This window comes from Odontesthes bonariensis, chromosome 23, assembly GCF_027942865.1.
Source record: "Odontesthes bonariensis isolate fOdoBon6 chromosome 23, fOdoBon6.hap1, whole genome shotgun sequence".
NCBI classification, from domain to species: domain Eukaryota; kingdom Metazoa; phylum Chordata; class Actinopteri; order Atheriniformes; family Atherinopsidae; genus Odontesthes; species Odontesthes bonariensis.
The window spans coordinates 19,726,217-19,748,324 of NC_134528.1; the positions used below are offsets into that span (position 1 = coordinate 19,726,217).

The 22,108-nt window shown below is 42.2% G+C and overlaps 1 protein-coding gene across 1 annotated transcript; it reads right to left on the reverse strand.

Moving 5' to 3' along the window:
- Positions 1–5,304: 5,304 nt before the first annotated feature.
- On the reverse strand, positions 5,305–8,922 carry dlx4b (distal-less homeobox 4b). The gene is made up of 3 exons (XM_075457947.1): positions 8,334–8,922; positions 7,244–7,440; positions 5,305–5,811 (listed from the first exon to the last, which is right to left on the reverse strand). The coding sequence occupies exons 1-3, from the start codon at positions 8,653–8,655 to the stop codon at positions 5,557–5,559; spliced, it is 774 nt and encodes a 257-aa protein (XP_075314062.1). The 5' UTR covers positions 8,656–8,922; the 3' UTR covers positions 5,305–5,556.
- Positions 8,923–22,108: the final 13,186 nt, after the last annotated feature.

The following is a 22,108-nucleotide window of genomic DNA, read 5'->3' on the forward strand; positions in this document are numbered from 1 at the left end:
TCTAGCATTCAGAAGAGCAGCTGATGAAATCCACGACCTGTGTCATATCAAGACATGTATACGGGGACACTTTCACATCGTTTCGGGTTGAGTTAAGCAGATTGTTGTATCACCCTTGAGTCGGCATTTATGTTGGAAGCAGATTAGCAAAAAGAGTGTTGCACTATTTTCATATTTGGCAATTGTTCAGATGAGCAGCCGTTCGCATTGCCACAATAGTTCATTCATTAGATTTTATGTAATTCTATTTAAATCATGTGCAGAAATCTTAAATGAGGACCATATGCTGAATAACAGAGCTGACTGCTGCTACTATTACTACCACCAGTGGTAATAATAATAATGGATAATAATAATTTATTGTACTTTTGTTAGCTACATCATTTTAAAGGCTCTGACTACAGTTTTTGGTGTCACTGTCACACGTAATGAGTTTGCAACTGACTTCGTTGGTATTTTTTTTTTTTTCATCGCAAATGCTCGCAGACATGTTGGAGTCAGTCGCTTTTATTACTCTTCTGCTGCCAGATAACAGATCATTTTGAGAGAGAGAGGGCGGGGTGGCGGTGAGGGTGAATCAAACGCGAACACTGGAACGCTGCCAAATCAGAAAGGGCAAACACTTCGTGCGTGTGTTGTTTTAAGGGTTATATACTTCAGACGGTTTTTTCCGCCTGTTGCGTTTGGCAAACCAGCTAACACGAAAATTAAAAAAACAAAAAAAACTGCAGACTAACACGTTCGTAAGTCTTGGGTTTTACTGTTCAAGCCAACCCTGCAGTTTATGGTAAAACACGAAAAGGAAAAAGCTTTCCCCAGGTGATTTTGGGAGTGACCGTGGCACACATTGGAGACCCTGGGAAAACACCGATATTACCGAGCGGGGAGATGCTGGAGTGACAAACTGCTCTGTTAATGACTGTTATGGCAGCGACGACACGAATGTCACATCAAAAAATAGAGGGGAAAAAACAAAACAAACGCACCCTCACTGTCTCTAAGTGACGTTATTAATAATGGCAACTTTTGTGAGTTTTGGCCACATCACGCTGCATTAAATATGCCGAAAACATATTGTGTGATGGAGAAACTGCTAATGGCGATCTGGTCCACATGGACCACCAAGGCGCCATTACGCAAAATGCACGGCGTTAGTGGTTTTTATAACCTTTTCGACTGATTAGTAATTGGAATGGTATGCACTTAGCAGTGGAGGTGTTGCTGTGTGAAACTTTATTGTGCTCCAGTGTCAACACAAAGGCTTCGCGTCTTGTCGTGATTCCTAAAGGTTTCAAGTCCTTTAAGTAGATTGTTAATATCCAGTTATTTTTGGAATTTTTAGCAAAAAAATCTCAGGATTTAAAAAAAAGTCTTGTTGCTTATTTCTAATGATGACACCAAACTCCAGTCTTTTGGCCTCCTCGACTTTGAAATGGCACATGAACTGACCATAAACATGTCCATTTTTTTCATCGTATTACTGTTTCATCGTGTTACTTATAATTACTTATGTTCCTGCTAAATGTTATTTATTTCGGTGACTGTTGAAATATACGTGTTCACCTTTGTCAAGTCAGACTTTAAAGTGCAGTTTAAACACACTCTGCAAAGGAGGAAAAACAAAACAACGAGTTATGAAACAGATGCAACACCAAGCAATTACTGTGAGGTTTAAATCAGTTGTTAAGCTCTTTGGCTGAAGTTATTTGAATATATTGTAAAACATGTAGTCCAATGATGAATGACCTGCGGTTAAATCTTTTCCCAGATGATTCTGGTCCATCTTTATTATTACCAGCATATAATGAAAAACAATTTTCCTGATAATGTTGGAGCCTTTACACATTTCAGGTACATTTTTCAGCCATTTACTATTTACACAACCCTCAATATCAAGTTAATGTCAGTTAATCAGCTCATATTAGGTTATTTTCGGATTACGTGAGATCTGCTAATTAAGTGTTTGACGTTTAAAAATCATTGAACTGTATTGACCCAAGGTTTTTTCTTTCTTTCTCCCCTCTTTTTTTTTTGGTCACATTTATCACAGCAGTTTTCAGTGCACTTTTCTCAAACACACTTCAAACACATTCTCATAGAATTAGCTACAAACAGTGTAATGTGTCACAGCTCATAATCCCATTTCCCTAATGTCTTCTATCCATGCACTCAACACCAGTTGTCTACGGCATGTCAGTGCCCTGTGCTGATTTGACATAAGCACCATGATTACTATTGCCTTTTAATATCAATGAAATGTCATCACAAGTACATGTAACCCCCCCCCCCCCCGTGACTCCCTCAGCCTGTGTGGCCCTAGGCTTCGCCTGCCAGGGGGAAACATTTGTGCCGAAGACAAACACGCGTTCATAACAAACTGCACTTGTGTGTGTGGGCTGTCAGACATGCCCATATATGTCATCTCCAAAACATTTACAAGTGTAAGTAGCCAAGGAGGTGGGAGTGAACTGTTGAACTTGAATGTGATCCTGCATGGCACAACATCACAGCACCCCTAAATAGAGCTGATGCCCGGGCCCCTGTGACACCCCCCACCCTCCACTCCCTCGCAACAGTCAACAGTGGGGTGTCAGCGCTTGTCTCTGGGGTGCAGCGATACGGGTTGAGGTGGAGGTCGGGGACTGAAATGCGTCCATGGAAAGACTTCCAGCAGCTGTCCAACAGCTAGTCCCAGCCTGGGACGGGCCCTTCTGCATTAGGATCACTCACGCTCTCCATTTTGCCGTAAACTCGGATGAAATGAAGGGAGAAAGGCATCCTTGACAGCTGTGGACTCATGAACCCTGACTGACCCCCGTCCAGGGCAGGGTAGGGCAGGTCCAGGCTGAGCTGTGTGCTGATGCTTCTTCACAACCAGATAAATGAAGAAGTGCAGCTTCGCCTTGGTCCCCAAAACTGAAACTTGGATCCATTGAGTTTTCACCCACATCTTTGCATTTCTTAATAGCTTGCTTGATTCCAATATTTTGAATGTAATTTCATTGCATTTAGTTGCAAGCCCTATTGTATTCAACATTTTAATACCTCCAAAGTTTTTTTTTGTGAATCATGCCCCAAAGCCCTCCTTTATATCAAACTATGCATTCACACCCTTAAAGCTGCTCACAATTACCCGAGACGTCAGATCACTCAAGTTAATAACAATAATCATCCCAGAGACCTGCTTTGCCATTCACCCATAGAAAGCCATTGGGATTTAATAACAAGCTATTTTCCCTCCTATTGCTATCCTGCAATTAAAACCCATCAGACACCTCATATCTGTTAACCCCGACCATCAACATCATGATAAAGTCAGGCTTGCCTTTATCATTAGCCTTCAACCCGTCTCCCGGCCTTCCATCCCCTCCTTTTAGCTTGTCTATTACACGGGGAGCCTTTTCACTTTCCCTTCAATCTGCCTGCGTGATAATTGGCCCCTGTTTGAAAGGTCCTACTCTTCTCTGTCCAACTCCACGAGCCATTATTCTAATCTGGAGATGTGAAATTGCCTATAATTTTCCCTGATGCCCCGTCACTTGGTGCAGCAACGCTCGCCTCTTCTTCCCCGGCCCCGCATGTTTAACAAGGCATAATCATCAGGAATGAGGGAAAGGGCGCGAGGGTGTATGTATATATAAAGACGGAGATGTTAATGTAACACAATGCTTGTCGTTATGTGAGAAAATCAATGCGGAGGGGTGAAAACTCGGGGCTCTGGAGTGTCTTTGTTCTTCACGGAAACACCACGGAAGGCTTCAGAGCTCCTGAACAAGGCTGCACCTCTGTGAGCAGGTAAGGGCCGCATGCTGACTGAATGACTGAGTGTTTTGATGAGAAGAGCAGCGTGAGGGCAGTTGGAAATGTTGTTTTAGAACACAGGGAGGTGTGTTAGCATCTTAAAGTGGCTGGGCTGTAATTAGACAGTAAGTTGAATGTCGAAAATAACAGCTTCACCAAAAGCTCTGTGGAGAAAGAGGCATAATCAGAACTATGTCTTTCTGGCATAGCTGAGATGAATAAAGGCAGCTTTTCTGCATATGGTGAACTACAAGAATCCCCTTGCTTGTGCATGAAAAAGCCTTTTGAAATTGTACGTTTTGACCCTTTAAAATTACATTTGAATCAGGGCACTTCTTAGCAACAGCTAATCTACAGATAATTAGGGTAAACATCGCCAGGAAAACGTACTATGATTTGTTATTTTTCTAATCCTTGAGTGTGACATCAGACAAAATTGCTTCTAATGTTTGCCAGACAGCCTCAAAATCGGAGTGATGAATGAAATAGATAAAAGAAAGTCACTGGATGTTTCTCTACGCACTTTTTCAGCTCCATTTATCAGAAATCAGCTCTCCATTTAATTAGGAGCATCAGGCCGGATCGCGGCAAACTGTTTGCAGAGACATAAATACCTAATTCTCTGTGATGAAACAATAAGCAGCGGAGTAGCAAATCAGTGCACAAAACCAAGCGTCGTTTGTGTAACACTAGATTATAACAGCGGAGGTTTTTTTCTGTTTGAGCTCACAGAAGAAGGAAAATGGCGTTCAAATATTTGCCTTCTTCTGTCCTCACGGCACGGGTCTCTCTTTGGCTGTTGTTACAGATTTTTTTTTTCTGCAGCAAGCAGATAGAGCAGAGGGATACGAGCAAAACGCATCACCCTTTTTCTGATCAAAATGTTGGTTGTCAGCTTTTAAATTCAAATGCCACCATTTGTACAGCGTCAGAGCACTTTGTGTAGTGCGTAAAAGTTGCTCTTAAGCCAATTGCAATGCGTAAAGGTACCAAGGATTCCTTCTCTCATCCAGGAACGAGATTGAATTCAAATTTAACAGATTCGTTCTAAAACATCTGGTGATAAAATAGATGTTTTTTTCTACACACGAATTGACCCTCATCGTGATCCAAAAGCACGACTCAAAAAGAGATGCAATTATTTGGTGATGGCAGCACAGAATGGGTAAAAGACAGCCGACATTCATTCGAGGCAGTCTCACAGAGCTGCAGTTCTCGGCAAACGTCTGGACCTTACAGTAAATCACGTAGAAACTATTTTTATCTGGAGATCTGGAAAGTCTATACAAGATAAATGAGTCTCACAGACTCATTAATCCAGACTTCCTTTGGAAGCAGTGCGTTCTTTCAAGGATGGATGAAGAAAAACAGAAATCTTTGAAATTATCAGTGAAAAGTGCCCTGATAGAGCAGCAACCGAATCAGAATAGTGTTTAGTGAGATACATAGTAGTTGAAGTGTGCAGCTGAGAATTTTACCAGTGAAGTAAATCTATGCACACCATTTATTTTCAAAAGTACCTTTATGGAGGGTATTTTGTTATGCTGCACACATAAGAGGATTGTGGTAGGAGCTGCAGTGACAAAGCAAACTCTTAAAAACAATTTAAATCAAAACTCACACGAAATACATTGAACAAAGTCTATTAAACACGCTTTTAAACAAAGTTCAGCTCCGAGAGGAGGCCTTTGCGAGAAACCAGTTCATCGTGGCATGAAGTGCGCTTCAAACGGGGCCACACCAAAAACAATCCACTCACATCATCTGAGGCCTCGGCATGGTGTCCTGGTGAGGGTGGTGGTTCGGATACCAGGGGCCAAAACTGTTCATGTAATTGTTTGGGTGCATTGGGGCTCCTTTGCCCGTCATGGAAACCTCCCACAGCTGGGGCAAGGCGGGCGAGCAGGGAGAGACGGAGCTGGTGCTGTGGAAGTGTTCTCCCTCTGATCCGCTGCCGTGCTTCATGATCTTTTTATACTTGGAGCGCTTATTCTGGAACCAGATTTTCACCTTAAAGAGGGAGAAGAAAAGAGATAGGTTGTTGTCACTGTGGTCAGAAATCAAGTTAATATTACTGTCAGGGCTTTTTGTGAGCATATTCCGCAAACATTACACTCAAAACACTTCCCATTAAAATGTCCTTGGAGCAGCAAGGACAATTAAAAAAGAAACACATAATAACTCATATTTTCATGTATGCTGTCTTTTTGAATCCCAGGCTGATGAGGTGAATGCGTGACACTTGTAACCCGTTAAAACTGAGCTTTCCTATTGTTGGCTGTTTTATAAATGCAGTGGTGCATGCGTGTGGCAGCAACAAACCCAGGCTAAAAGTGTGAAGAATAAAGAAACAGGCCCAAAAGCGCTGTGGTAGGTCAGTGGAATTTCGAATAAAGTCGTTTTTTTCCTTTTTTTTTAAACTCATTAAGAGTGGTGTGAATATTCACAAAAGAGACCACAGGGCCACACTAAATCACACAGCACGAAAGGAAACATAGCTGGGGGATGATTGTGGAGAGGACTGTGGAGGGATTAAGAATAATGTGCAGGAGCTCAGCGCAGAGGATTCGCCTCATTGTTCATCTCTTGTTTGGAGAGTCAGACCACTTCATCGTTTCCGCGCTGAACGAGCGAGATAAAGAGCGCAGAGACACCTGAAGGCCTGGGAACGTTCACCTGGCGCGTGCACCTGCTACTCTTCGAGGGGCACGCGCACGTTGGATTACCGCTGAGCGTGGACGTGCCATGTGCACGCGCAACAGAAAGGTACAGTAGAAATCCAAACCTCCCCAAAAAGACAGAAACCGAAACACAACATCTACTGATGAAACCTTTTGAAATAGATCAATAAATACATCAATGAAGTCGGCAACGCGGTGTGGTTTATAAATCAGTGCAAAGTTTTAAAAAAGTCGGCACAACCTCAAGTTTCAGTCCTGGAAAAGCTAAAATGTACTCTTTCATTTATTTTTATTTTTTAATTTGTGTGTGCGTGTGTGTGTGTGTGTGTGTGTGTGTGTGTGTGCTGTCATGCTCTGTGCAGAAGGAGCACTTCAAGAGCCACCACTGACAAGGGAAATAGTCACGAAATTAAGTAAATAAGAGCTGCATTAAAGGATTGAGTAACAAATTTGCTTTTCATCTGATGCGCAGAGGCTCTGTGATCCCTGATAATGCTGCTAATAAAATGTTTCCCAACCAGCTATTGTGGAAAGCAACAGCGTCATTTATTAGTCCATTTAGTTCCATTTATCTTGAAGTGCCCTCTTAGATTAATTCAAGTACTTTCAAAAATAATTATTAGCAGGTGCTCTGAAGTAAGCCACTAAATTATACCACACGACAACTGAAATGTCAGTGTGAAATGCTGTGCTGAATATATCAGTTAACAAAGGTGCACTTATCGGCGTCCCAATGACAACAGAAGACGTTGAACGCCCACCTGAGTCTGCGTGAGCCCCAGCTTGGCCGCCAGATCGGCGCGCTCCGGTAAGGCCAGATACTGGGTCTGCTGGAAGCGCTGGTGCAAAGCCTGCAGCTGCAGACTGGAGTAGATGGTGCGAGGCTTCCGAATTTTCTTCCCCTTGCCATTCACCAGACGAATATCCCTGTTCTCGATCACCGTGGACTTGTCGCGATCTTGAGGATGGGACAGAAAACAGGCAAAGTTTAAGCGCAGGAAACCTTTCATTGATATCTTTTTATCAAAAGACTGCAGACAAACGTCTAATTTGTCTAAAAGTGTCATTAAAATAGAATTCCAACCCTTTTAATCAAGCAAAAAATATCCAGTTTGGAACATCAAACTGTACATTTTGGTACAGTTTGGTTTCATTTTACAGATTCCACACAGAGAGAGATATAATGCGTGATGCTTCAGCTGACAGGCCATGCGTGCATAAAGAGCACCGAGGCCTGAAATCCAGTAAATTTCAGCACACCTCACACTGACACATTTCCCTCGGCTGCAGTTCTATTTTAACCATAAAGTTGAACAATTGGTTGAATTTGCACTCTATGTCCAAGCTTTTAGGATTATAATGGCCTCACGCGATATGACGGGCAAAACGTTTTGCAAGTGATTAATGGGAAGAACTGCCAAACAGGCTTGAAAAGAAAAGACTCTTTGTTCCGCGGTATCATTGCGTTAATCTGCACTAACAGTGCGAGTAAAAGTGAGTTAAGCCAAGGCTACATGGGCTATTATAGTAAGTACCCACAGAAAAGGATAGTCAATAAAATTTATGGCACCGTTTTCCTCTACCATATCACGTAAGTAGCGCAGATGGCGCTTAGAAGGGGTGATAATTGTTGTTTGTACGTTAATGCCTGCTAATATCATGCATTGCACACTTTGATCGTTAGACCCTTTTCTATTAGAAAAAAAACATTCTTTTGTTTTTGATTTACCAAACTTTGGCATCAGAAATAGAGGTGCACAGTGTGCGTAATTACGGCATGATGGAAGATCAACTTGATATCCATCAATGATACAACAGTTTGATCCCGTTTGGTTTTACTTTCTAACATACCTGTCTGCTCTAATCTGCCGTGGGACAGAGTGCTGCTGCTGTTGTGATTGCTGTGCTGGTAGGACATGTAAGCAGACGTGGGGTGAGTGTTCACAGCGCCTGGGTAGGCGTATCCCAAAGGGCGGCCATAGGACGTGCTGCCCGGAAAAGGACCCTCGTGCTGGGAATGTCCAGCAGCGTGCAAGCCATGAACGGGATAAATGTGAGTGAGTCCGGGGGAGTGCTGCTGGTGCGCCAGATGTCCGTGGCCAAACTCTAGAAAGGCCGACTTGGAGGGATCGGAGCCATTCAGACTGTCAGGCATGAAACCCACAGACATCATTAGCTAATACGCGAGTCCATAAACCCGTCGCTCATGAGTTCTGTCGGGCGGCAAAGAAAAGCTGCAACAAATCCACAATAAAGTCCAAAGCAAAGTTCGTGAAAAAAACCTCCCCACAGGAATAAATCACGCAGTGCATGTTCGCAGGTGTTCGGGAGGCGAAAACGAATAAAAGCGGGAGGTGTCCCTGTTTACATCAGAAGAGGAGCTGACATGGTTCTTCAAACAGCTCTTGCCTGCAGAGCCTCAAACACACTGCCTTCTATCAGCGAGCGCTCTGATTGGTCCTCAGCAGCCGGCTGTCACTGGAGCTCCACCGTGAACTTCATTACCATATGACACAGGATGAAGCTCTGCAGCCACGAGGCACCTCCTCCTGTAGATTATGAAATAAATATCAATTGGCTTCATTGAATTTCGATATTTCTCTAAAAACAAAGGCTACAGGGAAGCAGACCCAAAGAAATACTGCTGTGTAACTTCTGTAATGTTTCCAGCTGCAGTATTTCTGTGGAATTAGCCAAAACACCCCTTGTGGGGTTTTTTCTTAGGATTTTCTGTTATTATGGCAGTAAATGTATTGCAGTTCATGGGTATTCACGATCAAAATAATAGAAGCATTAACTGCTATAATATTTGCTTTTAATTGTTTAAATCAAATATATCAAATAGTTATTTTTCTTTTAATCCCGAGCTTGTTTCTTGGGACATTTCTTTGAATTAACCTTTTAAAATAACACATCGAAAGCTGTAATAATTCACCGAAGTGATCAGTTGTTCATATTTTGATTTAATCAAAAAAATTGACACGTATTTGTGTCTCTCGTTTCCAACAGTTTGGTGATAGATTCTGGTTAGTGTAAAGTCAGGATGAGTTCCTGAGAGAAAATTTTTGATCATTGAAGAAATATTTCCCAAACTTTGGAATTTGGCTCCTCTAATTTTGTAGAAATCACTTTAACAGAACTTACATAAATATACCAACAGAAGAAAATATATTCTAGTGCAGAGAGACGTAATAGCCTACCCAAAGGTCACAAATCATATTTAAGATTGACTGTTTTGGTTTAGTTTTTGGTGTTATGGTGTTTGTGGTCCCCTCTTTTCTGTCCTCACAAACCCCAGCTGGTCGAGGCAGATGGCCACTGTTCCTATAAGTCTGGTTCTGCCAGAGGTTTCTTCCTGTTAAAAGAGAGTTATTTCTTTCCACATGCGCGCTCAGAACTGGGATTGGATAGAAGAAAGGTTTCGGTGCAATCTGTTGGTTTCCTTATAGGCTACTTTTTTTATTTGGCTTTGTACGTACGAATTGGACTCATTTGGAATGGAATGAATTTAATTTGTTTGGATTAGGACTGTCCTACAATTAATTGGATTCTAATAGTCTTGAATTGGACTGTATCTTTGAAGTGCCTTAAGATGACATTTGTTGTAATTTGTCGCTCTATAAATAAAACTGAATTGAATCGATAAGGCTGGGTAATATTTTTTCCCCTGCTCATTAGGTTCGAATTGTCAAATGCAAATTTGTCCAGCTGAGGGTGACTCATGTGCAGCAAGCTTATTTTACAAAAAGTGATGACGTTTTTAAAAAAGCAATTGGTGAAATGCTTTAAACAGCAGCACTGTTTCATAACCTGAGGCACTGCGCTCACACATAATGTAAATGCTGTCAGAATATGGTGGCCTGATATTGATAAATGTGAATGACAAAGAATGAAAGTTGTCACGCTTTATTTTTTAACTGAAGATCAGATAAACTAAGGATTCTGCAGAATCTGAAAAGTCCATGTGGATGCAGTGTGGGGAGCGGGCAGAAACTGCTGCCACAGTTTGAAAAGAGCAACTCTCATCTGATCATTCCAGCGAATAAATGCACAGGTGGAGAAAACCACCGCAGCTACCCGAGACAACGTCGCAAGGTTTTCTCAGCTCAGTTCAATACGCATTTCCTCTGAGATGAATTACGTTCTGCATGAGCTGCAGTGAAATTACAAACAGCGTTTGGTGGGCTGAGAGTGGTGCTGAGCTGCTGTCCAACCCCGTCATTTTGGTCATGTCCTACCCTGTCTGCAGCATTAAAGGCCTGCCGAGGGGGGCTGGACCGCTTCCCGATTTCCCCACAGGCCTCAGCCAAGCATTCAGCCAGAACAAAGCCACAAATTATTATCACAGTAAAATTTCAGTCACAATAAAAAAGAAAGGGGGGAGTAATGGCTACAGAAGTTTCATACCGTGGGGAGCAAATGCATGACTTCACGCACTGGGCCTCTGTAAATCCTCAGTGGAGAATGCAATAGTGTGGTCTATTAATATTTTACTGCAACATTATTGGTGCCATCGGCAGACATCCCAAGTTCCAAAAACTCATTTCAGGGAGATGACTCAGTCTCTCCCCCCCCCCCCCCCCCCCCCCCCCCCACCCCCCCCGACAAGCAGTCGCCCTGGACGCTCGTTGAACAGAGCGTCGCTTTGGACAGACAGGTTTCAAAAGCAACCTCTCCCCACACCCCTCTCTCTCTCGTGCCTGCGCAGTCGAAACGCGCAAGTTGCACGAGTTATTTTATTGCCTGCACGCTCTCACTCGCATTGAAAAAAAAAAAAAAAAAAAACTCCCTCGAATAGTCTAAAATCCGGGATATTTTATCCGACTCGCGGGCATCCGTGATTAACTATCAATATCAGGGAGACTCCCGGACCTTCCGGGAGACTTGGGACGTCTGCATCGGTGCAGTCTTGGCAATTATTGACTGAGTGACGGGTGTTGCTTCGGAAGCTGCATTTATAACCTCTGTTGTCGTCAGGGAAACAACACTCCTGACCATAAAGTTCACAGCCTCCCTTTTTTGACACATGAATGGGCGAAAATGAACGCAAAACATAGCCGTTTGAAGACACAGGCCCGTGGGCATGTGTTCCGCTCTCCTGAGGCCCCTCAACAGCTGAAAATAGAGGACTGAGTCCTGGATGCGAGTGTGTGTCAGAGCCAAGGTGTGTGCAAAGAGACGACGAGAGAAAGCAAGGTGAGGAGGCTCTTTAAAAGCTTGTAATTATGTCTGTATTATGGGTGAAGAACAAAGATGAGCCCCGCAGTCAGGGAGCAGGGATGGTTCCTCCTTGCGGCTCTATTACTACACGCAACGGGGATGACGTCACAAACAGTCACGATCCCGTGCTCAGGTCAGACTTTCTGGCGTCTATTTGCTGCGCAGTTGGCATGAGCGTACATCTGCAGAGGTGTGTTCTTGACAGAGCTGTGCACACCCAAACACACACCAGTTGAGTTTGTCCGTCAGGCTGTTATGATGCAGAGTGACAGCATTCTTTGAGCACGAACTAAAAGCACATTCCCGAGCAGCTGCCTCGGCTGGGATGTTCCCCACTGGCACGTTATGTTCTGTAAGTAACCCTCTGTTGCTGGGGCCGAGCTGAGGCCTGGACCACTTTTGACGTCCATGACATCGACATGATGTAAAGATTTATTATCATGGGCTTAGCCCACCACATATTGGACATTAAAAAAGTCTAGTTTGTCTAGTTTCAACAGCACACTGATGAGTCCGAAGCTGAGGTGTGGTTTGCCTCAGAGAGAAATCAAAGTGTGAACGAGCCCCAAGAAACATGAAAAATATCCAATAAAACTAACCCAATTTTCCCCTACTGATGAAAACCAGACAAGGCCCTAATGATAGTCGCATTCGTGTATGTTTGGGTGTGAGAGTCCATGATGACCCAATTTCCCCCTCGTAGCTGTTACGTTAAAATATGGTGTCTGTCACAGAGACACGCTGAACAAGGCGGCTGTCAGTCGGCATCCACAAAGTCAAGGCACACAAAAGGATTGACATTTTTTTCTATATGACTGTTTTCTGCCTCAGGCAAAAAAAGAAAAGAAAAAAGAAAGAAGAAGGAGCCACAGGAGAGCAGAAGATGATCGGCCCTAATCTCTCCTCCAGGCGCCTTCACACAGGAACATCTCCACGCGGCCGTGGAGTCTCATTCCTCAAGTGCAGCCGCGCTGCTGGAGACGTGTTGCGCCTGCATGTGCTGGCACTGCTGGCAGCATCTGGTTCAGCGGAGTCAGGCAGATAAAGCTTTTGAGACAAGCAGGACAGTGTTTTCCCATTCTGTTTCATCCTGAATAAATGAACATGAAACTGGATTTTATCTGATTCTGGGACTTTTTAAAAATATATATTTTTAAATCTACAATAGCTGCAGTGCAATGGCCGGTTTATTGGTCGGTTATAAAATGGATCCCTTTGAATCAGTTTGATCTCTGGATGAATTCTAATTGAGAATTTAATTTAATATTCAGAATATTTTATTTAATATTTCACAATTTACAAATAGGTGCACCTTTAATTATGATGTTTTCTTTTAAATTTGAAACCGAATATATTTGAGGTTTCAGATTTATATTCCACATTTGACACTCTTCACCTATATTAAGCTGTTTATCCACGAATATTGTTGACTTGAGAAAAAGACAAATTGTTTGTTGAAATCTTTGTTCCTTCAAGTGAACCTTTCGACTTTTTGACCCTTTTTGATTTAATATTTCATTGCTCATTCATTTTTCCACCAAGCATTTGAGCCAAAATTAATATTCAAAATGGCGGCAAAACACTGTTAAATTTGGTCGTAATTGTGATAAGAAAATTGGGCGTTTTCTCTGCGACGCTCCTAAAACAACAGAAGTCAAAAGCGGAAACATCATATTTTGAAGCCACTTTCATCTAAACTGAGCATCAAAGATATGTAGCCTATCGTGATGTGTTATGTTTGAAAAACGGTTTCGATGATACAATTCCCCAAACTGACTAATTGTCGTGTTATATTTCATAGGTTCACCTGATTGTTTTGTGTTTTCCTAGAGGTCCACGTTTTGCTGGAGTTAAAATTAACAGTAAAACTGCAAATTACATCAAATTGAAAAAAGGCCCCGTTCTAATATTAATAAATTGAACTGAATAATCAACTATTTGTTCATTAGAATAAGTTAAAAAATAATAAATTAAAAAAAGCAGACCAGATCATGCAGTGCTCGTACAAAAAATACAACAGTAAATTAAAGGAAAAATGGAAAAAACGCTTGAAATCAAGTCCAAAAACAAAACAAAATGTCTCCGGGTGATGAATATTACGTGGGAAATAAAGGCATCAGTGTCTCCTCTTTTTCTGGCTTAAGCTTTAAATTCAGCATTGGCGTAATTGTTGCCAGACAGCGGATGGATGACAGCAGCATCACCCGCTGCCGCCGCCGGTGCGGCTGCTGCTGACGGTTTGACTTAAACTTTTAGCTGATTGGTTGAACTGACATCTAAAAAAGAAAAAGAAAAAAATAAGAAGAAGACAAAAAAAAAAGAAAAGTCTGGAATTCGTTAAGCGTAATACGCGCATATAAGCCACTGCGGTGCAACCTGAGCTCGGTGTCACGCGGGGCATTTGATTTAAACGGCATCATTTGTGGAGAGCGGCGGTCATGTGTTTCAATTGGCTGATGTTTTTTTTTTTTTAAACATCCACATTATTCGTCTGCTTGCTTGCGGCTCAGATGCGCACTTGGCACCAGTTACTGATACACACCGATTCGTACAGTTTACTCTCAGTCAGAAAGCTGCAGACTTGGGCAGCAACCTGTTTGTGTGGCTGCAGCGGGAGCCCAGCTAATGGTCAGGCGGTGGGACAGCAGTGGCACTGTTTTTTTGGGGCTTGGCTGGAGCCGCACTAACAGCGTGCGCCTGCTCCACATCTGGAACAAAGAAGCCAGTCTGGGTCTACCCTCGGTGTTTACAGCTCTGTTGTTTTTTCACACTCCTCGCAAAATCTTGCCCAAACACACATTCCAGACTCACCAGCTCAACACGAGGGGGGGGGAAATATACTATATTTTTCCACTGTAAATCTTGTCTCCAGTACCAGAAGAGGCGGGTGTGGGAAATAAAAGCCCGAAGCTGGCATGAATCAGTGGGGCAACAAGAGGGTGGCACCGGCAAGACAGTGAGAATCTTGCCTGGCTGGGATGAGTTTAAGTGAGGTCAAAAACAACTAAAGGAGTAGCATTGCAATCTGCTGACTGTCTGTTTACAAGTCTCTGATGTGACATCTATGTATGTCACATTTCTCCAGTAATTTAAAAAAACACCCAGTAAAAGTCTTCTTTGACAACAAGGCTGCACAGACAATGTCCTCAGACCATAAATCAACTCAAGAAACAATAAGAAAGATCATCCATGCCCATAAAAATCATTAGAAGGGCCCTCAGGTTTAACAAGCTTCAGATGTTCAAACAAGAAAATAACTTAAAATCCGTAAAACATTCATAATTTTTGGATATGTCTCTCGAGAGCAGCCGAGCTGACAGATGGAGGTATAGAGGTGGAAATGCTAAACACATTTACCCGGGGGAGTCGTGCATATGCACACCCAATCAACACACACCGTGACACATGGCTCGAGGTTGCCAGGTTTAGACACTGGGTCCTGTTAAAGACCGGTTTACCAGGTCCAAGGATTATCCATCTGAGGTTACCTGCCCCCTCTGGTAATGTGAACCCCCTTTTGTGGTCTGCAGGGCAACAGTGTGCAACACAGGCATCAGTGTGAGATGCCAGAGGTGATGGGGGAGACAAACCTTGGAGGGTGCTGTGTGGGCAGAGCAATGGGTGCAATCTCTGAATTGTTCCTGGGTCAAGTGACATGTCGACAGAATCATCCACCATTGTCTCCCAAGGTCTTGTTAAAAAAATCACCAGCGTCACCATGGGTTCCCAGGTTGATAGTGAAAACTATAGCAAACACTGATAACATTCTAAAAGAGAATAAATGTGTGGTTGCACATGGAGCTTTCACAGTCATGAGGTCAAAGCCCTTTCTTTATAGCTCCTCAATGAGAACAACTTGACAGGATCAAGTTCAGCTCCTGACAACAAGCCCCGGCTCTGTCAAGTGTTAAGTTCCATTGTGACCTACAATGGGACACAATGGCCCCACAGGACCTAGCCTCTACCATGCTGCCTATCAAATGTCTCTCAGAAAAAATGCGTGGCAAATTGATATCAAGATATGTGTGTATGTGTGCATCTTTTCTTTCTTTTTCTTTTTTTTTTGGTTAAACATCAAGCAGAGCAACATTATGTTAGATTGTGTTCAATTATCAATTGTTATCAATATATCAATATAAATGTTTCATGGAAGTTGAAAATAGAAAGTAATAAGAATTCTTAAAAATTCTGATAACTTTGGTATTTCTCCCACGTTCACTTGGAAACGAGGATATTTTTTGTCATGAATGTCAGTATTTTTTAACTACACAACAATGATACTTCAAGAGGCATCTTTATGAAAAAATATCAACCAAAGTGTGAGGCAATAGAATTTGAATGTGACAAGTCTACTGACTAATTTCTATGATGGTCCAAAATGGAAGCCGTGCTCAGTACTGTAAGCTTAGAGAAAATAACGGTTTCCTTTAATTATATTCAATTATGTAAATAAGAACTGTTACAATATCAGATTTTCACTACACAATTATGCCTAAAAGCATTGTTTATAACGATGTTATTGCAATATCAAAAGGTGACTTTAAAGAAAAAAAAAAAAGATATATATGTTAATCACAATTAACATCAATACCAGTATATTGCAACACCCCTAATATGAATATATGATTAAACAATATGGGGAAAAATAAAAATGATTTTTAAAACAAATATTTCTCCTTCAAAAGAGTAAAACCTTTAAAGAAAATGCAAACAAGCATTTAAAAGCACATTTTGAAGTATAGTTACACATATAGCTATAATAACTTGTGACCTTGGAAAATGATCTTTAACTTAACACCCTGAACTACACATCTGGCAAACGGAGCATTTTTGTTCCTGTTTTCGCTCTTTTTTTGGTCTCCACCAGCTACTATAGAAAAATAGTTTGTTCTTTAGCTGCCAAATGCTCTCTTGGTGCACTGCATATTACTTCTATGTAATGTGCATAAAGTAAGATTATGAGATTATGAGAGCTATTTATCGCTAAAGAAAAAAAAATGAAGCTACCCGTTGCTTCTGAAAATAGCAGCGGGCGTGAACTAAAACAGGCCATGAACCAGGAAACCAAACAAGTTTAAAGAGGCTCTAAATAGCTTAGAAGCAACATTAGTGGAGTTAACTCTCTACTGACTCGTCACGACAAGCAACCTCCTTCACTTTAAGACAGGTGTTTTGGTATGAATATAAGGCTTATGATCATAGCAGCTTTTGTTAGTGCCAAAATGTTTACATTCTTATCCAAAGAAATAATTCACCAATGAAGAGAAGACCTGTTGTCTGTAAAAGAACCGTAGATGCGATAACAGTCATAGTGAGCTCCCAAGAGAATTAAAGCTGCTCCACTGACCCTTGGCTTGGCTGGGACATTTTGCTGCAGTGCTTCAGGTGTTTAACCTTGTCATATTAAAGCGTTTGTCACTGGAGTCTTAGACAACTGGGGCCAGGACAGACCAGGCATTTGAAAAAGGCCTCTGCTCCCAGATCATCAGATTGTCAGTGGCTGCCTGAAGCCTGCCAAGAAACATCAAAGCCTTCGAGACTTGCTCATTTCATCTTTGAACCTCACCAAAACACGCCCTCTCTGTTCCCTTCCTGCCTGCATCCTTATGCTCCTTCCACCACTAGCTTTGTTTGATGATGGAAAAAGGCCAAAACAGAACAAGAAAACACAGTCAAACTGGATGGAAAAAAAAAAAGAAAAAAAAAAGGAACTTAGTTGAAGGCTTGAAGATTGGTCTTTTGTGTGATTTGTCACGTGACGTCACTGCTCTGTCAGGGCAAGGAGATCGTCTCAGTCTGAGCAAGCCCGGTCTCAGCGGGAGCAGCCAGTCTGCTCCTGGCCAAGACTGATGGCTGTGAGAGAGCTACCTGAGGCACAGATCAAAGTCAGACAGGATACATACGCCTCAGCAGTTAACTCTTTCATCCCTCGCTTATTCTACGAGTCATGACCCTTCTTCTGTCTATATCTTTGGCCTCTGACTGACAAATGCTATTGTCAGAGAATGTTATTGGACAAAAACAATTCAGAGTGTGTAAAATTTTAGATAATAGGAAATTTCCTGTCTCTCCAAGCAATCACATCAGAATGGAAAGTAGCGTGGGAATGATCTAATGTAAGTATTTCATTGTAGATTTTTACTCCTCACCTTCACTTTAGCTTCTCATTGTAAGGTCCTCTTCACAGTGGAGGCCAGTGGTGGAGGCTTTTTTGCATTCCAGCAGTGAGAGTGTGGTCAATTAAGGCATTTCCCCTCCAATCTCTCTCCCGCCAACCAGCATCCCAGCAGATCAATGGGAGAGCAGCTGTGCAGCCCATGTGTGCCAGGCTGTGAGAGCAGAGAAGAGAAGATTGGGGTTAAATCCCTCCTGGCCCTCAGATTGGCTCCATACCTGAGTCACAGCACAGACAAACCAACAGCTGTTGCCAGGCAGAGCAAGAAAACAGAAGTTCTTGTCCCCATCTGTGAAAGCACAACTGGGTTTCTGGCTTTGGTTCATTGTTTATTTTCTTAATGATTCGAGGTCAAAAGTCTATATTCTGCAGTTAGAATCCTGCACCTGAGACCAGAAAAACGAATGCAGCAACAGGTTAATTTCACCACCTGCACTGCTGCATAAAAGAAGCAGCCTCGTCTTTCGACACAGTCCTGCTTTTTTTCCCTCAGGCACTCCAGACTGGCCACTCCAAAATCAATTAGCCAAATCACATTTCACAAAAGTAGCTGAGTTCTGCTTTCAGTGGCCAGGGCCCTCAGGTGTCACAAAATCAGCTTAAAGGTGCATGCAGTGACTCTTGGTTTAAATTGTGTGGGATTAGATCAGACAAAGAGCCATAGATATCTCACCGCACCTGTGCGACTTGCTCCTCAAGGACTGTTAATGGGGGAGAGGCTTTGGTCCAAACGGCGGTTGCTCAGAAGTTAATCTCCAAGCTCTCGGGCCATTGCAGGTATCTGTTTCCACCGTTCCCAGCACCACCAAGTGTCCTGTACTTTGACATAATCGTAGAGCCTCCGTGTCACAGTGACTTCCATCTCTGGTGCCCCTTCCAAGCTCAGGTGATCAATCATTTACATGTGTAATTAGGAACAGGTGTCAAAACAGAAACTGTAAACTCTCTCAGGGACCCTGTGTGCGGCAGGCTGACATCAGACTTGGCAAGTCATGGGTAAACAGGGTCAGGCAGAAAGACACAGAGGGAAAGAAGAAGAAAAATGAGATGGTGAGATGTGCTGGCTCTCCTGACACTTTCAACTTCTTACCACCCAAGGGGTGATCTCCTCTTAAGCATATCAAGTTATGTAAGAGCATATCTCTGTTTATATGGGAACTTAAATAAGAGGCTGTTAATCCTCAGTGCTACTGTAAAGGAATCCCTGTATTTGAACTGAAACTAAGAACACTCAGTGAGCAGTTGTTGTTTGTGACAGCCGTCTAGTCTTACAACAATCGTGACAAAATGTGGGCAAAATTAATTCAGTTGAAGCTCAGCAAAAGGCACAAACACCTTACAACTGATAACTATCCCCGGACAAGTCAAACTGCCTCTGTTTAACTCAAGTGGCTCAATGGGCATCAGTCGTGCATTTGAGGCCATAACAAGGGATTACATAGCAACAACAAACCCAGCCAAGTGGAAGGTGATACTTCAGGTGAATGTGATAAAATGGCGATGGATGCTAAGTGGATGCAACAAAATTGCACCCCACTTTGTGTAAACTACAGATCAAACTTATTATCACTTTAATCTCCCTACCACTTAGTAGCACAAAAATCTCTTTACATAAACAATTTAGAGAGAAGAAGTCTCAGCAGATCCCAAGCAGTGTTTCCCACACTCACTTGTAACTGGGCAGGAGAATGCAGAAATACCAATGCCCAATAATCCACCTGTCACCTGAGGGGGATAGGTGTGGTGCTGCAGGGCTGAGGAGGGGATATGTGCAGGCTACCGTGACTTATGTGGACTCATCCAGCCGCCACCTCAGTGCCCAGGGGGGTTGAGTGGGTGTTTAAAAGAGCCTGTCTGGGGCCTAAGTTTAGAGTTTCCCGGCAAAGAGTGGCTGAACTTTGAAGAGGCTGGTCCAGTAATGAATTAGAGTATTGTCTACTTGGAAGGAGAGGCCTCTGGGTGGGACATCAGATCAAAGGAGGCCTTACTTTATTACTTGCAGCGTCAGTTCAGGTATGCAACTGGACAGAGCAGAGGGCAGAAACAGTGACCCTAAGAAAAAGGACAGCATGCAACCTGACATAAACGTTTAGGATGAAAGTTTGTTGATGCAACATTGCTTTGTGCTCATAGGTTTTGTCAACAGAGTACTCAAATTATTTTAATATTTCTTGAGGTTATGAAAGGAATAAAACGATGAGATAAACATGAATCTCCTTCTTGACCCCCCCCCCAAAATCCCTTAGACCTCCAACTGTTAAATATGAGAATCACCCCTGTGTGACAGTTTGATGAAATGTCGCGAGACTGTATTCCTCTAAACAGTTATGTTCATGTTCACATACAAGAAAAAAAGGAAGATTTTATATTTCAATACACTAAGGTTTGTGACAGTTTCATTAGCTTCAATGAAGTTGTGTTGTGCAAAATCAAGATGCTGATGCTTTCTCCTATGAGAGAACTCCAAACACCATTAGAGTAGAGCAAGGTTTATGTGGGCATACAGATGACTATCTACTTATTTTTCAGTCAGCATCTGTTCTACCTTAAGTGTATTTATGTGCTGCAAAACATTAATTTTTTTCCAAGGATGGCTATGGCACGATCTGTCCTTCTGTGCACAGTTTAGTCAAGCTACTGTTACAGCTAAACCTGGCCATTAATTGGACTATGGTCAGTATAACGCCCAATGGACCACCAGTGTGATTCAATTTGAAAATGTTTACATGCATTCAAAAAGTCCTTTTAATCCGACACTAGGGGATTTGTTTTTTTCTATTGTTATGTAGATGTGCTCACTGACTCATACAAGTTGTCTTTATTGGATGGTTTGGTTAGGTTTAGGCATGAATTTCATAAAGATTCTACTCCTTTAAGTCAAGCAGCATTGTCACTGACCATGTGCAAATACTACTAGCTTATTTTTGAGTGAATCAATATTATGTCTGACAAGTCCTATAAGTCACTACGAAAAAAACAACAGGATTTTATTATTTTCCAGATAGGCCACTTAAGAAATTATAAACAAATTCAGGCAGAAAGAGTGTATCCTCTTCTCCAAGCACCATTACATCACTACATACCATTGAATGAAGTTGCAAGAAACAACTGGCCGACACAGCTCTGAACAAAGACTGAAAACAGGTTGATCTTTCAACAGGTTGGTCCGAAGGTAGCAAAGTCCTAGTGTTTTCCTAGTGTTTTTAAAGCTCACAAATAAACATGTTCTAACTGGCTTGTTAATTACTTCTATTTAAGTACTATTAACGTCCTAAAGTCATTGCTCATTCCCAGGACTTTTGGCAGTTTTGAATTGGTGAAACTTTTTCATGGCAGGCACCGAACACCCACAAAGTCAAACATTTTGTGTGACACACTGCAGAGACTGAAAGCAATTCTTGTTCCTAGAAGTAATTCTCTGCTCCGGTCTCAGGTTTAACCCTCTCTCAGTTCAAAATGAATCATCAGTGACATCATTGTAAAGTGACTGTTTAAACGAATAAATACAGCGCCAGGAACTGCCACATTGGTCAAATTTTAATTGTGTAAATAAGAGCTCTTTATGTCAGCCTTAAAAAAAAAATCAAACAACTCAGAAGGATGAACTGAAGAAGACAAGATCTTACTAAGCCTGTATTTGAGTGAGGAAAAAATTTGTAAATAAAGTGCTGACTCATTATTACTTGTTACTATTTGTTGTGCACATTTGAAAAGAGAGTAAAGCCTTATGAGCTCGCTTGTGGGTAGCTGTCTTTCTGTTTTACTGGTGCTGAACACATTTACAAGTATATTAACTCAACCTTCACATATCAAATAATGGTCTACAGCTCAGATGTAACAGTGTATTAGGTTTTCTGTTGAATATGTGATATCAGGCCCTTCAACCTTTACAGTGGAATGCTCTGACCACTCCTCTCAGATGGCTCCACATTGTCCCGGGGCTGGACCAACCTCTCCAGGGGTCATTCTCCCATGACATTCTCTTCAACATGGAGAGGGTACAGCACACCTCCGCTTTGATGTCAAAGAGGATGGGGCAATGACGCGAGAGGCCAACACCTGGATGCAGTGGAACCAAAGAGGAATGCAGCTTAGATGTTAAAAGGCCAGATTTCCTATATGCATCGAAGTATGAAACATTTTCCATGGCAGCATGAGACAAGTTCTAAAAACACATCACTAGAATAGCATAATTGGACAACGGTGGAATACAACTTTGAGAAATGTGATT